Here is a 17,594-nt window from a genome sequence, read left to right as displayed (position 1 = left end):
AAATTTTCTTATAAAACCTTACGTACACCAAAAAATTATTTAATCCCTTAAATATATTTTTGGACCGTACCTGATGTTGATATTTTCATTGGAGCTTATGAGAAAATGGTCGCTGTTATAATGACTAGCCGCTCATTTTAAAGCATTAATAACTCTTCCTTTGAGATTCAAAATTCCGCAAGAAATACATTGTAAACAACGTATGGAAATATATTCTATTGCATTTTACCACTAAAACGGCTGTTTTTGTAGTAAAACTAAAGCCTCAGTCACAACCGGAGGGAATGCAACGCACGGCGAAAGTAGTGCCCTTTTGCGTCAATTTTTCTTCACACTTGCCTCACACGTTTGTGGTGACGTACTGACGGCGTACGTCAGTTTTGCTTCCTGTTCTCCTCTTCTTTCTTCTTCCTTCTCCCTTTTTTGTATTAAGTAAGCTTCTTTCTCTTTCCTTTTGGAGGCATATTAGAAACTAAATTGAGCAAAAATTTTGAAAATTTGAAAAATGTTGTACACGTTACACAGTCGACGTCCATTGTAAAGACACGAGCGTGCGTCGTGAGCACGCCTTTTATACACCAGGCGTGGGGGTGATGCACGTGCGACGCATTCCCGGTGTGCTCTCGACTTTGTTCGATGGTTGTGAGGGCGTGAGCCTTACTCAACACGCAAAGGGCACTTGCTCCTTCATTGCTTGCGACGTGCGTCTTGCACAACGCGCGTCTTTCTTGCTAACTCAGTGCGAGGGGAGCAAGTTACGCTTGCGGCCTTGCTGTTCGCAGGCTATTCGTAGAATCTTTTGGACATGTCCAACATCCTCCGTACGTGCTAACAGGCTGTCTGTGAACTCGAAATTGCGTAAGAAGGACTTGCGTGGGACGTGAGATCTTGCGCAAAATATGGACGCAAACAGCCCGTAAGAGCCCGTACGGCCGGTTGTGACCGAGGCTTAAGTGTTTCGAAATGGTTAGCCTTATGTGTCTTTGTGAAACCCTAAAATTTAACATAAAGGTTGATATGAGCTATGTCAACAATAAGCAACTTTATCTTTTAAATTGCTCGGAACATGAAAGTGTGCTCTGTAGTAAAGCCTAATTGATTTGGTATGCGCGACACGGATTTCTATTAGGGGAATAAAAGTTGATGGGAGGAACGTGTATTTATTTCTATTTGGATAGCTGCGATATCTTTAAGTGCCCTAAGTCTTCATAAAACGAGGGGAGAGGTTATGCCGTATGGAATAAAGTCGCTTTACTGTAGCTACGCACAGCATTATTAGGTATTTAATCTGAGTGCTGTTTAGACAGCAATGACATTGTGACTTCCAGTGACTTTGGAAGCTGTCTCCAAATTTTGGGCTTTCTGTGGATGTAAAAGTCGAATCATAAAACAGGTTTCTAAAGACTCGAAGGTAAATTGATATATTTATTTCAAGTATTTCATTGAAGGATGTCGTCATGTTGGTATACAGTGTAAGTGTGAACGAGTGCTCGACAGATAAACCACAGCTTTTCAAATATGGCAAAAAGAAAAAAAAACAGATTTTGGAACTATGCCTGGTATCATTCTTACTGTTTTCTTTTTATGGAGTAAAGTATTCTATTTTATCCTGTTTTAAATTGTTTTGTAATATATATAATTCTCGGGCAAGTAGGTCTATCAAAATGTCATTCATGGAGGGATATTTTAATTCCAATAAAATTCATTCAAATGTTCATCTGTCTTTCAGTTTATGATGAAAAGATCAATGAATCATATCTGGATCATCGCTTTTATCATTTTATTCCTTGATTATTCTAGGGCACAGGGTAAGTTTACCTTCATTGTTTTCTATCTATTTTATTTTTTTAAATGAATATTTATTAAATTTGCCATATGCTGTAAAGTCCAGCAGGCTTGTGTTCCTCTTTATCTTTATTGGCCAAGTATCTTTTTTGCTGCAGTGACAAATCTAATGAATCGTATCTTTTAATTAATTAGATAAGGTTTTAGTGAATCCCATGGTTGACGACTCATAAAAATATGAGACCTGCTTCTTTTGCTATAAAAAGGGGCAGAAACTGATAGAAGTTTATTGGCCTGCATTAAAAATCTTGACCTCTGTTTATCAAATCTTTTTTCAGAGAAACCAAAGAACGGTATTGACGTTGCGAGTTGCTATAATAAAACGGATTGCGTGAGAAACGACATATCACCAAATTCAGTCTGCATTGATAGGATTTGTAGATGCGCGCAGGGCTATTATGGGGTGTTCCAGTCTACTGTTTGTGAAAAAAGTATGTATTCTCTTTCTTTATCTCTCTTTCTCGATATTCCCATGCTTACACTAAATACTGTGAGAAAATCGTTTTTTAAAATAAATTACCCCTTCTCTCGCTCTTTCACACACATACACACATATTTATTGAAGGGCTTAGAATGAGTTCTGTGTTAAAATGTTTCTCTAACATTCCAGAGCACGTTATTGGGACGTCTTGTTTTAATGACAGTCACTGTGTAAACGGGACATCAGATTGGAAATGTCTTGGATATCGCTGTCGTTGTGCGCAGGAAGGGGAGTACACCCCAGACGGAACAGATGGTGTTTGTAGAAGTATGGAACGCATTTTTATTTTGTATTCCAAAATAATTTTTTAACTTCTGTGGCGTCTTTTTTTTTTTTTTTTTTTTTTTTTTTTTTTTTTTTTTTTTTTTTTTAAGTCTCTTCATTTTCTATGGCAAAGATAATAAAAAATATAATAATATTTTTTTCATCCAAACTTGTAAACAGAATCAGCAAAAAGTTTTGTAAAGGGATTGATGTATGGAGTGACTCTAAAAGCTGGTAATTCTAATAGGGACAAGAAAGTTAACATAATTATTTCAAATTGCTTTTGTGGATTTACAAGTTCATATTAACCGGACGGGTAAATACACTATTTTGCCCGGTAATTAAGCTATACGATGTTGATACGAAGCCACTCCGTAGCAAGTGTGTATTATATTAATTGGTGTCATTTCTAAATATCATACTTTTAGGAAGAAACCGAGTTGGCATGATCTGTCTAAGTGATCTGTTTTGTCAAGAAAACTTGCAACAAAGTATTTGCAGCAATGGAATTTGTCGATGTAAATCCCCTTACTACGGCGATTTGGGGGGATCTAGCTGTGTCATTGGTCAGTACGGAAGCCTTTGGAGAAAGTATTGTTTAAAAATAAAACGCAATTATTATCTCATAATTGAAGTTTGCTCATTTTATCAACTGTAAATCATACTAGGATGTTTTACATATTTGCAGACAAGAAAAATGTTGAAATGATGCAATTAACCCCTTTCTGTCCATACAAATGAAACGAGAGGAAAGTGAATGTTATTTCTTAGTTATCAGTACACAATTTGTTGAGAGTCTTGAGACATGTCCCTATAAAACTCACCAACTAATATTTGCTCATTAATTTTTTGCAATTTTCAGCTTCAGGAGTAGGATCTGTCTGTTTATCTAACGCTACATGCAATAGATATGCGACAGAATACCTACTTGTATGTAACATACCTAGTGGCGCTTGGATAGGAATATGTCACTGTGCCAATGGCTACTTTGGTGCTCTTGGTTCTTCTACGTGTGAAAACAGTAAGTGGGACCTGCAGCACGCACACACAAACATACACATACATGCATACTTTTAATTAATCGCCAATATTTTGATTAATCGTTTGCAACGGAACCTTCATCTCCAGGTTTCAGCTAAAAATAGCTAAAATTAACTTCACATTTACAGTTAATTATGTCAAATGCAGTAAACCCAATATATTGTATATTTTTACAACTAATCAAGTTAACATGTTTTTAACTTTACATGCTATCATTGCTTTTTACCACACCAATTTGACGGCACAATTTACCCTTCTTACTTTTTAATTCTTTAGAAACTGTGATTGGAACATATTGCGACAGCTCTAGCCTATGTCTCACCTCAATCCCAAACAGCCAATGTACAAATGGCCAGTGCACGTGCGCAGCTGGTTTCAACGGCGTGGAAGGCACAGCGTCATGTAATATAAGTAAGGGAGTTTATTTGGAATATATATATATATATATATATATATATATATATATATATATATATATATATATACAAACAACTGTAGAGAGCTTCAGGTCCGATGTGTGCCAGCTTCTCCATTTACAAACCTTCATATGCGCACTCTTATCGGACAGTTCGTGGTAAACGCAAATCATATGCTGCTTAACTGTAGTGCAGACGCGACAAGCGGGAATGCATAGAAATTTGAAAATTTATAAAGCAAAGTTGTATGTTATGTCAAATTATGTTATGTTATGTTATGTTATGTTATGTTACGTTCACTTTGGTATTTCTTCATAATTAGTTGTTCTTGATTTTTAGATAATTTGTCATCACATGCTGACATTTCAAGCCATAAGTGTTTTAGTACGATTACTTATGATACTGTAGTTTGTAAATATTGCACCTTGGTCTTGCTAAAAAGGGGGGTGTACATGTACAGAAGTATTTTCAAAAGAATACCTAGAGTTCTTCATCCGCAACCCAATTCCTTAACATATCATGCGTCATTAGCTGGAGTTGTTGGAGTTGTGTGTACAAACAACAGTCAATGCGTAGATATATCCAACACCACCTGTAGAGAAAGTACTTGCCAGTGTATTCCTGGTTACTTCGCCAACCACGGAGAAGCGGGTTGTTCCAAAAGTAAGTTTCATATTTTGAACAATTTGAACTATTCGGGAAAAGTCTTGTATTAAATTAACCATTAAAAGTATTGAAAGCGTGTACTCTTTTCTTGACTTAAGTGTTGAAAGAATCTATTGGCATAAACCACACTCATTTATTTGCCCCATAGCGGGTAACTGGGGACAGATTTTAGATTAAGCTGTTGTATATATATATATATATATAATTAACTTATTTTTTCTATTCATATTTTATGGTTTTATATTTAAGAATGACAAAAACGCTTTTATACTATGGGTATCAACACTTTCTTTTCTGAACAGTCCAGCTAGGTTCAACGTGCAAAATAGGTGTCCACGAGTTTTGTTCTGGCGCAGTGGAACACAGCTATTGCGATAGCAGCAGCACCTCCTGCCGCTGCCTGACAGGGTACTTTAATGCGTCTATGGACACCTGCAAGAAAGGTAATCAAATTTTTTTCAAAAGAAATTCAAGATTGGTCAGAAATTCGAAAGTGGGTGATGACCGACTATTGCACATCACAGAAGCATGATTTTCATTGTATAGTATTATCATCATTCAAAATTCTGAAAATCTAATCCATTATGCTGTATTCTCTGAAAGATTCCTCTTCTTCTTCTTCATGTGCCATCACCGATTCGGTGTGTGACGAACGATGATATTCTGCCAAAGGTTTCTATTTCTCACCCATGACCAAAGGTGTCTTGTTGGTAATTCAAAATTGTCAAGAAAGGACTTTCGATGTCTGCCTCGGGCACTTTTGCCAGGTATTCTTCCGCTCAGGCTAAGATCTTCTAATCCCTCTTTTCTGATGCAATGTCCCAAGAACTTCAGTTGTCTTTCTCTGACAGTGTTGAGAAGCTGTCTTTTTTTATCAATCTGTTTAAGGACCCCTTCATATGTAACATGCTCAATGTAGGAGATTCGGAGCATTCGCCTGTAGAACCACATTTCAGCTGCTTCAATGTTACGTTGACTTTCTGCTGTCAAAGTCCAAGACTCACAGCCATAAAGAACAGTAGACCAGACATAGGTTTTAAGGAGGCGGATCTTTATCTTTAAGGACAGCCCACGATCCTTGAAGATTGGTCCGAGACGGGAATGCATTTTTCGCTTGGCCAATTCTTCTTTGGATTTCTGTCTTCAAGTGCCCCGAGATAGTTGAATGAGGAGACCTGGTCGATGGGAGTGTTCCCATGAGGCAATCTGCAACGTGGTGTGACCTCTGACTTTGAAACCACCATGGTTTTTGTTTTTTTGCTGTTAACATGTAGTCCAAGCTTTGTGCTGGAGGCAATAGCAGCATCAAAGAGATTTTGAGGTCCTCCCTCGATGTAGCTAAAAGAACTGTATCATCGGCATAGCGGAGATTGTTTATCCTGACACCATTGACTGTGATTCCTTCCGGACGATCCTCCAAATCTCTCAAGATCATTTCAGAGTATAAGTTAAAAAGGTCTGGAGACATGACACAGCCCTGACGCAAGCCCCTTTTGATGGGAAACCAGTTGGTCATGCCTACAGGAAGGCGGACTGCTGCAAGCTGATCACAGTAGACTGATCTTATAACCCGCATATCTTTGTCATCTATTTGAATTTTTTGCAAGCATTTTGAAGAGCTCCTCATGTCGGATCTTGTCAATGGCTTTTTGATAGTCGATGAAGACCATGTACAGGTCTTGTTGATGTTGTAAGGTTCTCTCGCTGAGCATTCTGAGAACAAATATGGCATTTCTGGTGCCTCTGTCTTTCATGAAACCAAACTGGTAGGGTGGGATTTCTGGCAGAATTTTGCATCTAATTCTTTGTTAGATGATTTTCAATATGATTTTGAGAGTGTGGGACATCACTGAACAGAAAAGTTTGTGGTTTGTGGTTTATCAAATGAAGTTTTGGCTATGTTGCGTAAAAGAAGAACCCAAAGATTATCTTCATTGATCTGTTTCAGTTGCTTTGGGAAGTCCGTGCTCTTCTAATGCGACATGTGAGGACAATGTTAACAATAGCACCTGTCAGTATGATATGTGTGTCTGTCTACCAGGTTTCTACAACAAAAGTGAGCACGAATGCATGAAAAGTAAGTGATGTCATCTTGATCCTCAACGACCAGCGTGACAAAGAAGGTCATTGGTCTATTTCACTAACTTTGAAACTGTTAGACGATATAAAAAGAAAAATTACTTAATTTGTGCTTCTTGGAGTAGTTTTTAGGGATTATTGTTCTGGTTGCTAAACTATTCATATGCAGTGAGCTCTTTGAATTGCATTTACTTTATCATCACGGAGTATTCCAAAAAATGTATCGAACTTTGTATCATTCATTTCAGTTGGACATGGAATGCCGTGTAGTTCTGAAAGGTTTTGTAACAGTTCTCTTCCGCTATCTACCTGTGTGCAAGGGCGCTGCGTATGCCAAGAAGGGGCATTTTTAAATACGAGCTCCCATATATGCGGTAAGTATTTTTTTCTTCCTCATCCAGGTCATACGTTCATTTTAAAGATACAAGGTCAGTTATATTCTGAGGTCAAAGGGGACAGTACCCAAACTGGTTATAAACCATGGAAATAATTTTTGTCAGTTATGGTAAGAATTACTCAGGGACAACGATTGCTGTCCTTGTGAAATATGTTGCCGTACGAAAGAATAAAGGGAACACTTACCATACTTACCAGTTTCTAAACATTGGCAGACATAATTTGTATATAAATAAGACGGGTTTACATTATTTGTGAGAGAAAACCTCGGTCTCACCTGATATGTGCATAGTTAACTAAAACATCTTCCTATAGCCGCTTTGCTAACCAGTGGCAAATTTGCAACGACCGTTTAAAAATGTCAGCTAATTGCTTGTATAAGCTTTTCTTAAAAAGGGTTTTTACTTTGACCCATATACATTCAAGGTTTTTATCGGTTTCACATGTGAGTAAAAACTATAAATCATTTTGAATATAAGATAATAAAGTGATATTTACCTCGTTTTATTAACATGAATATATCTCCAATTTACTAGGTCAATATCACACACTGCCAATAAACCTAATCCTGTAACTAGCGTAAACCTGGAGGATTTTTTCATGTTATTTTGATTTCAAAAGAAACAATGCGTAAAAATCACGCTTTTATTAAATTTTAGATCCCAGGAAAAAGCTTCATAAGACATGTAGTGGGAATGTACCCAACGAGTGCAGGACGGAAAATTCTACCTGTTCCGGAGGGAGGTGCTCCTGTTTACCGAGATTTTATCCCTATCAGCGAAACTCTTCATTATCGTGGAAGTGTTGTGAGTGTTAAAAAATGCCATCTTTCTTGGCATTAATCTTATACGAAAACAGTGCACAAATTGTCTTCATTTTCCATACCCTAATTCATACATTTTGAAAAGAAATGCACTTTCGTTATTCAAAAGAAACCATCATCAGCGAGATAACCATAACATCTACATCACTTTTGTTGCCTCCGCAGTGCCAAAAGTTAATGTAAACGAGAGCTGTGACGAAAATATAGCTCCAGATGTTTGCCTGGACCCCCAGTCGACTTGCCTTCAAGGACGATGTCAATGTATATGGAACTTTGTGCAGAGAGGGACGGTTTGTGGTGCGTTTTTCATTGGCAGTCTTGAAGTAAAAACGTCTAGACCTGTATGTATGCGGTGGGCAAATGCGAATATTTTTAATGAAAATTGAATGACGATTATGTTCTTTATATACTTTATACATTTGTATGAATATTACGGTGAGTGAAGTTCATTTTCAGAAGAGCCTCAGGTTAAACCACTTTTATATAATAATATATAGTATTACACTACATGCAACAGTATTTTTTTCCAGTACAGAACCCACGTATACTTTTTGCTGTTGATTACAGTTAGTTTAAATCTTATACCGCGCACCCTCTTTACGCGAGCATCATGTGCCCTCGATTCCGTTAACAGAGCAAAACGAGCACAAGTGGATAATAATGACTGTATAATTGTATAATCACTCGTTGCAGTATCTAAAGCTGATATCGGTGAGAACTGCACCCAAACAGCAGAATGCCAGGATCCAGATTCTGTGTGCCGGGATTCGGTTTGTGACTGCAAGAATGGGACATACGTGGCAATACTTCCAACATACAGATTGTGCAGTAAGTTATATACAATAAGGGTCTTCAGTTTGCAATAAGGACCCGCTTTTTTCCTGATGTGAATAAGTCTTTAAAAACCGCTTGCTTATAATAAACCATTGAATTTTATCATTGGTTTATTATGTTATGTTTATACAATCACTTAATTCACTGAAAATTTCAGGCACCTGTTTTGTCGTTATTAATTTTACGTATCGATTGTGATTAGATCTCAGCAATACATTTTCTGATATTGTTTACTTTTTATTCAGAGACTTTAGAGTCCCTTGGAAGTCGCTGCTTATCTAACAGCAGTAGAGTCTGCAAAGATCTGAATGCAGAATGCCAGGCTGGAACTTGTCAATGCAAGAAGGAATATTATCAGAACATATCGGAATGTGGTAACAAATGTTTATGTTATGGATTCATGGTACTTTAGTCAAGTTTGGTCGACTTTGTAGATAGAATTTGATAAAAATATTTTGCAGGTTAAATTTTTCTTTCGATTATTCTACTTAATTAAGTAGTGTAATTCAAAGGGTATGTATGATTTTTGAGACCATGAAAATTGTTTTATTATATAGTGTTAAATGTAGATTAGGAATTTTTTTTCTTGACAATTACTCCAAATGAATCGCTTCATTTTTTGTTTGAAACCATAAAATCGGCATTCTGCTCACGAATTTTTTTTCAAATTCTGTATACATTTCCAGAACAAAAAATGCCCCTCAACAGCCCTTGCCAAGGACCCGACCATTGTGCTACAGCAAACAGTGTTTGTGTCAGAAATGTATGCAAATGTAACGCCTCTTATATTGAAGACCACGGGTTTTGCTGTAAGATGTTGTTATAGCGAAGAATAACGACAGCTATCTGGAGCTTTCGAACGTTTATTCACCGACTCTCTCTTCATACAATTTCACAAATATTTATACTCAATTTTTCCGTACTGATCACGCATTTGATTGTTTTCTTTTCCATTGTCTTTGCATGATTACAAGGAATTTTCCATTCTCATGTTGTGAGTCACTGTGCAACATTTCCTTATTAGTTAATCCCTAAGATACTTGTTTTCAATAAAAGATATCTAAAATATTATTTCAATTATTCATGCTTGGACTTTATCTAAAACTCAGTTATCATGTGATAAACAGATGATCAAATTAAAATATGTTATGAATTAACCAATCACATTAACTGTTACTGACTTTGACCTTTTCCGTCTTTTTCTGACACTAAAAACATCTTCTACACTTAACTTACACTTAACTCTTGATGAAACTTAACTTACACTCAATAACTCTCTATCCTTTTACTCGTTTGATCCCATTTTAATTGTTATCTGCAGTTAGTGAAAGTGTTAGTAATTTGCTTTACAGCATACACCCCTTCTTCAAAAGAATTCGGCCTCGAATTCTAAAACGTTACAACATACGCTCCTTTTTCATTTTTTAAGCAAAGCAAATATAAAATCACATAAAATACGTAAATGTTCAAAAAGCTTAAATGACAAGGTAACAGTTCTGTCATCAATTGAAATGGTATACGCAAGTTTGTCAGATTCTGCAAAATTAAATAAGGAAATTGAATTATCGCTCCCTGTCCAGTGAACAACATTCACCACAACGCTGCGACCAGCGCATCGTTCATGATGAAGTACTTGTTCATATTCATATTTATAGATAATACACATTTTTCTCATATGAATAGTAGCTTAAACCTTAAAGAAATGAAAAATGATAACAGTTCTCTGAACACAATCACTAAAAATACAATATTGCCTTAAATTTCCACTGCTTGTGTCTAAAGAACTTCACATTGTATAATACGTGCGTCTAATGATAAACCTCTTTGTAGTAGGTCTATATTATTTATAATATGAAACTGTAGAATTTTGTTTCTAGACTGCCAAGAACTACGAGATCATTGTTTTATACTTCAGTTTTACCTGGTTGGCAGGCTGGTTTGGGTGAGCTGTGCACCGAAAATTTTACTTGCAGTCCACAAAATTCAACTTGCAATTTAGGCACAAACAAGTGTGTTTGTAGTGATGGATATTTCCAGAAACAAGACAGATGTGGTAAGCGCCTCGTGGAGCATCAGTCATGGTGAACTGAAGGTCAAAGGAAATAGAATTTACAAGTGATAAAAAGGGAGCCCCGTGATGGCATAATTCCTACTCGTAATCGTTCTCCAGCTCCATTCTCCGTTTTCCATGCCATTGCATTACTGTTGAACTCTACTAATCTACACCTATGTATATCTTTACCAGTTACTATGTAACTGAAATTTGTCATTATTAAAATTTCTATAATAATAATAATAATAATAATAATTACAGAGAGGTTAATTATGTTTTAATTAAAGCAATTGTGATAAAAGGATAAATTGGGTATTTTTACGATTTACTTTCAGAACCACAGAGCGAATTGGGAGGACCATGTGACCCGTCTCTCACTGACACTGTACAATGTAAAGGGAACAAGGTGGTCTGTGCTGCCAGTACAAATACATGTGAATGTATTTCTGATCATTCTGAGAGGAACGGAAAGTGCAGTAAGGAGCCTTTGCATAATACCTATTTACATGTGACGACTCATTGGTACTGCATCTTATACAAAATTACTTAAACTTATGCCAGTTGCCGTCTCTTTTAATTCGTAATTTGTTAGCCTTTTTTATCACGGGTAATAAAATTTGATGTGCAACTGTTATTGTTTAAATGGAGTTATTCAAATCACATCCAATGGACTAATTGATTTATGTCAATCTAGTTAAACTAGACCCATGCCAAAGTGAAGATGGTGTTGCTGCCTGCAAAAACTCGGGCACTTGTATAGCTGTCGACCAGTATGATTTTGTCTGCTCATGTTCTCTTGGCTACAGCGGAGAATACTGTGATATAGGTATGGCGTCAGATACGAAATATAAAATACTTTGGACAACGCCGCCGTCTTATAACCAGAACAATATCTACATTTTGAGGTTACTCAAAGAAACCGTTATGCAATGATGAATAGAAAAATCCAAGAGTTATATATATATTATCTAATGTAATCTAAAACCAATAATAGCATTTTATTTGTGAAAACTTTTAACAAAAATTAATTTTACTAATTCTTTTTAGCAAGCGGGAAAAGCTATGTCATTCATTTCGCTTTTCTGTACTGCTCCTAGACTCTTCTTGGCGTGAGTGTGCCTCTTCTTTACATATGACAAATGGAAGGGTTATATAATCAATCTGGAAAATGCATCCATGTACATATCTTGATTTTTCAGTAATGCCGGACCTGTGTTCTACCAAACCTTGTCAGCATGGCGGAGTCTGTTTGCGAACCGACACGTCCTCGTATGAATGTGCATGCCCAACTGAGTTTGCTGGCAAGAACTGTGATTACGGTAAGTTTAGGAAAGAAACGAAACCCTCAACGACGTGTAATCATTTTTTGTCAAAGTGCCATTCCACATTCATTGCAACTTAGCCAGATTAGAATTTAAAGTTTTTATAGCTCTCAAACACGAAGTGTCTAATGAAAATTTGTTTGTCATAGGCGTTTGGTTTGAGACACAGTCTAAACACTTTTGCGTGAATCTAATGTATTTTTTTTTTTTTTTTTTTTTTTGCACAATGTTAGTCATAATGATTTTTAAAGTCTATCAAACATTGTTGATACAGCTTCACAAGTGTTCAATAGCACGCTGGTCATCTACGTGTCGTCGAACGGTCCCCTGCGCTGGACTCCGGTGTTAGGTGACAGGAATTCCACGGCATTCAAAAATGCCTCAAGAAATATCTGTGATGCGGTACGTTCTCATTGAAATACCTAGTGCCTATGAATTCCCTTAAAGTGATATTAGCACTATATTTTTGCATCAAGTTTCAAGGAATTGTTAAACTTTGTCAATGCTCCAAAAAAATCGGTCGCATCATATTTGATTATTTCTATTGGTTTTTAATCAAAGCAGTGTTTTAAATACATAAGTTGAAGTGATACTGATTTTACATTGAAGATTTTAATTTATAGATACTCCTGGAACCAGGCTGTATTCCTACATTGATTGCATCGATCATCATAAAATGACAATGTGTATATGTGATCTTTATTCCAGGTGGATGAGGCTTACACAGGAGGACCTCTCAGAGAAGTGTATGAACGCTGTGAAGTAACTGAACTCTCAGAAGTTTCAGAAGATAGATTTTCAGCTAATTATAGAGTAATTTTTAAATCCACCGCGGAGCCTTTTGATCCCGAATTCGTGCAGACACATTTTAATATAACGGCACTGAATGAGGCAAATGATTTAAACTTCAGCAAGACAGCAATGGCAGCTTTCCAGGGTAAGTAGAGCTCAGTTTTTTTTTTTTAAGTTCGTGCTTCTCGGCCACACTTTTGATCAAATAAATTATGGAGATTTTTAAAGATACATTAATGGCACGTAAGCACATGTTTTTATTGTGCAATAAATATCGTTTTAATTTAAATATTTTGTTGAGGACACGTATAAATAACGATAACGAATTTGTAATCTGGATTTCGTCAAATTAACTTTTTGTTACAGCATTTGATTTCTGTGCGTCTGGTCTTGACAAGTGCTCTAAACATGGCATTTGCAGTCCCACTGAAAACGGGGCTTACACTTGTCACTGTAAGGAAGGGTTCGTCGACGAAAGTGACGGCGGTCTAGAGGGACGAGTTTGTACAGGTAATGAACATAGCACTACTAGTTCGTGACCGTCTATAGCGTGTCAGGGGCAATTCAAGCTGATAGTTTATTATTTAATTGAATATTTTTTAATTAATGTAAAAATAAGAGATTCACTTACGTTAATGATATTCGTTTTATGTAATTTTAGGGAAATGTCCAGAATGCCTCAATGGAGGGCTGTGTCAGAAAAATGAAGGGGATTTGGCATTTTGCAGGTATGGTACATCCACCTGTGTCCTAGTCTTGGTATCATCAGAGTGAATTCATTTTGATATCTTTCTTCATGTTTCATCTAATTTAATTGCCATAGAAACTAGTTTTGATTGTTGCTTTAATACAAATAACGATTAGCTTTTCATATTTATTTATTTTCCTTTTATGTAATAGGTGCATTGATGAGTTTACCGGTCCCGACTGTAGTTGGCCACAAGGTAAAAGTTTTTTCTTTCTTTCTTTCTTTCTTTCTTTATTTATTATTATTATTTTTTTTTATATAATTAGCGCCCCTTTAGGGCATAATCATCTTATCTTTACTATTTGACCTATTTCCGTAAGCAAGAGCCAATATATCAATAAAAAATCGCATCTTAAATGATTCTCTTGTCTTTTGAGTGCGTTTTAACATTTCCCAACTGATGTTTTCATGAAGCCTTTACCGGTTGGCGACTGGCGTCCGTGTCTGCTGGAGGAGCGGTTGGTGCCGTTCTGGTCATAATCATCATTGTCATCGCACGCTTCACTCAACGTACTCGGCGCAGCCTGAAGAAATACAAAAACATGGTGGCCTCTCCTCTTGTATCTTCACCTTCCCCACACCAGACTTATTCTAATACCCCAGCTGCAGACCTTTGAAACATGAGGATTGTTTAATCTTATTCATCAAAAATTTATATATAAATAAATTAAAAAGTATGGTAAAAACAAAACAAGGCAGCAAAGCTGTCAAATGTATAGACAAAAACCAGAAAATAAAAACGCAGGAAATAGGATACTGTCAATTCTGATGCACTAATGTATTATGCTTACTGTAACTGCATAGCCAACATCAAATTCTAATTCTGCATAACAGTGGATTAGGATGAAAGTAAAATGTGTAACAAGCATTAGACTGAGTTCCCATACCTAGATCAATCTAACAGGATCAATCCAACTCCAAGGGGTTTCTCACTAAATTGCTTTCAGCTTAAGTGGCTTAGGATTCTGGCATGCCAGTTTTAGTAGGTGTGACAGACAGCTAAGCCACTTACATTGATTGCAATTTAGCGAGAATTCCCTTGGAGATAGATCGATCCACAGTTAGTGTGATAGGGTCTGGAAATAGTCCCTAAGGCTTCATGCTGATAAGAGTTAAACTTTGGAAATGATATATATATCATTTTTTTTTAATAGAGCTGTTTTTCTTATTTGGGCTGTATGCCAATCCTAAGAATCATTCTCGTAAGTTAAAAAAATACAGAAAATATTACAAAGTAACAGTACAGGGCTCCTGGTGGATGGGAGTGATCTTGAAAATGCCAGTTTGAAAAATTAAAAATAAAAGAAAAAAATTCAAAAATATTCCACTAAAGCTGACAATCAGTCTAGCTGCATAAACATGATATGAATCACCCAACTTGAGTTTAAACAGTGTAAACAACTCACAGAAATATAATATACTTTGTTTTACCACAAAAAGGGCAGTCATAGCTATTATTCTGATATCTGAACTTGTCTTGGCTATACTTTGTAATAATTTCTTAAGAGACTATAACAAAAAAAAAAACACTTTTTAGAAAAAAAATTAATTATTTGCCAAAAAGAACAGTTATTATCCCTTTAACTGCAAAGTCAAGTTGCAAATATTGCACAACTGGTAGTATCAATAAAAGTGAACTGTTACATGCCCTTGGGAGTTATAAGTCCCACACTGAAAATGCCAGTATGTGAAAGATAAAATTTTCACAAAATGTATAACAGAATAACATGGTCAATAAGATTACAGTTTCAGGACCATATGTGAGAGTTCAAATTCACATAATGAAAATCCCAATATGTGAAAAAAGATGACAGTGCATAAAATAATATAATTACACAATGTTTCAAGACATAAAAACCAACACAACTCCTAATGTGGAAAAACAGAAAATCCACAGTGCTTCTGGTGGATAGGAGTTGAAAGTGATATCTTCAAGATGCTAGTGTTTGAAAAATAATTAAAAGAAAATGTAAAATAAAACATAACAAAAAATTCCAATAAAGCTGCTATTCAAACTTTTAATCTAACTGTGTAATTACTAACATGACTAACATTTACCTGTATAATAATCATCGATTCCTAATTATGTGACATAGTTAAGAGAGATAAACCCAGGGGACTTTACAATGAATTCTCAACTTGTGTTTTATGTAATCTCATTTAATGGCCACTTGCAAATTAATTAAGCAAATTACTTTATGACCCTGAATTAATATACTGCCCGCTATCCATATACATTTATTGCACCATATAGCACTCTATAGAACTGCATTGCTTCCAAAACAGAAAACAATCACACTGGTTTTCCAACACAAGCTGCACTTCAGTCTTATGAAACTTTTCAGTAAGTTTGAGTATCATAGGTAACATGGTTTTCCCTTAATCGCTATCCTGGCAGCAGTGTCCAAAGTAGGGTTTTCTTCAACTTTCATGCATTATAACATAATACTTAACCGCATAATGACCATCAATTCTTTTATTAAAAAATAAAAGTATCATGGATATTCAGAAAATGTGATATGGGAAGGTCTTCAAGGCCATGGAAGTTCAGAGTCACACTTTCAAAATGCCAAAATGTAAACAAGAGATAACTGTACTGAAATGATTTTCTTTTCATTTTCAACACCTTTTTTACATAAAACAAAATAATCAATTTACTGTCATTTTTATATGATCAACTAAGAAAATTGTTGACATAGGAAAAATATCAATAGAACAATTTTAAATGTCCAATTTGCTCCATTCGCAGATTCTGAACATAGCGAATGATTGAATCTGACAAACTGCAATGATGAGTTCCTTTCCATTTTTGATACTTTATTACACAATGCATGATAACAGGTTTACTGTTATTTTTATATAATCAACTAACAATATTGTTAAGAAGCAGAAAATGTCAAAACAACACTTTTACATATCTAATTAGTTCCACAATGGGACTGTTAACATGCCCAAGAATTAAATCTGAAGAAAAAAACACTTATATACAAAAAGGCTAATAACTTCATCAAAACTTAACTGATCAAGCTTATTTTCAAACTTGATCTGTATACTAGTCAGACAAATCACTACTTTGAGTTGCAAGACAAAAGGCCGATTGGTTTTCCTTAAAATGTGTTATCAGTGTTGCATATATGCTGAATAAGGGAAAAACAGCATTTATTTATAACTTTTGTAAAAATAGTCCAATCAAGCCAATTTTCAAACTTGACCTAATATTCTTGACTGAATATTCATCAGTTCTGTAAGTTTCAAACCAAAAGAAAAAACAGTTTTCCACTTATTGTGTTATCGGTGCTGCATATATGCTGAAAAAAGTGAAAAAACAGCATAAATTCCCTAAAAATGACCCAATCATGCTGATTTTCGACCTTGACCTGCGTATTATGAATATTCATCAGTTCTGTAAGTTTCAAGCCAAAAGGTAAAATGGTTTTCCACTTATCGTGTTATCGGTGCTGCATATATGCTGAAAAAAGTGGAAAAACAGCATAAAATCCCTAAAAAAGACCCGATCATGCTGATTTTCGAACTTGACCTGCGTATTATGAATATTCATCAGTTCTGCAAGTTTCAAGCCAAAAGGTAAAATGGTTGTCCACTTATCTTGTTATCGGTGCTGCATATATGCTGAAACAAGGCAGCAAAGCTGTCAAATGTACAGACAAAAAGCAGACAATAACAATGCACAAAATAGGCTACTGTCAATTCTGATGTAAAAGTACATTATGCTTAACTGCAAAATCATAAAATTTTAATTATGCTCAACAGGTAATACTGACGTAAGTAAAATGTGTAACAATCATAAGGCTTCAGGCCGATGGGAGTTCAAGT

General features: G+C 35.7%; 2 protein-coding genes across 2 annotated transcripts; both read left to right on the top strand.

Annotated features, from left to right (window-relative positions):
• Nucleotides 1–799: 799 nt before the first annotated feature.
• Nucleotides 800–12,986, top strand: LOC106175906 (uncharacterized). Its single transcript, XM_087000535.1, has 23 exons — nucleotides 800–1,411; nucleotides 1,730–1,808; nucleotides 2,124–2,276; nucleotides 2,456–2,593; nucleotides 3,019–3,156; nucleotides 3,453–3,611; nucleotides 3,908–4,042; nucleotides 4,579–4,710; nucleotides 5,016–5,156; nucleotides 6,662–6,790; nucleotides 7,041–7,166; nucleotides 7,848–7,994; nucleotides 8,177–8,308; nucleotides 8,705–8,839; nucleotides 9,091–9,219; nucleotides 9,532–9,654; nucleotides 10,761–10,898; nucleotides 11,234–11,374; nucleotides 11,593–11,724; nucleotides 12,098–12,217; nucleotides 12,495–12,622; nucleotides 12,802–12,806; nucleotides 12,929–12,986. Exons 2-23 carry the CDS (start codon nucleotides 1,733–1,735, stop codon nucleotides 12,984–12,986), a joined length of 2,715 nt encoding a protein of 904 aa, XP_086856661.1. The 5' UTR covers nucleotides 800–1,411; nucleotides 1,730–1,732.
• On the top strand, nucleotides 12,934–14,711 carry LOC147764186 (uncharacterized). Its single transcript, XM_087001942.1, has 5 exons — nucleotides 12,934–13,157; nucleotides 13,379–13,522; nucleotides 13,674–13,740; nucleotides 13,913–13,956; nucleotides 14,175–14,711. Exons 1-5 carry the CDS (start codon nucleotides 13,142–13,144, stop codon nucleotides 14,375–14,377), a joined length of 474 nt encoding a protein of 157 aa, XP_086858068.1. The 5' UTR covers nucleotides 12,934–13,141; the 3' UTR covers nucleotides 14,378–14,711.
• The last annotated feature ends 2,883 nt before the right edge of the window (nucleotides 14,712–17,594 follow it).

Source organism: Lingula anatina, chromosome 1 (assembly GCF_051362555.1).
Source record: "Lingula anatina isolate TDL-2025a chromosome 1, LinAna3.0, whole genome shotgun sequence".
Taxonomy (NCBI): domain Eukaryota; kingdom Metazoa; phylum Brachiopoda; class Lingulata; order Lingulida; family Lingulidae; genus Lingula; species Lingula anatina.
The sequence above is the reverse complement of the archived record's forward strand: the minus strand, read 5'-3'. Positions and strand labels throughout refer to the sequence as shown.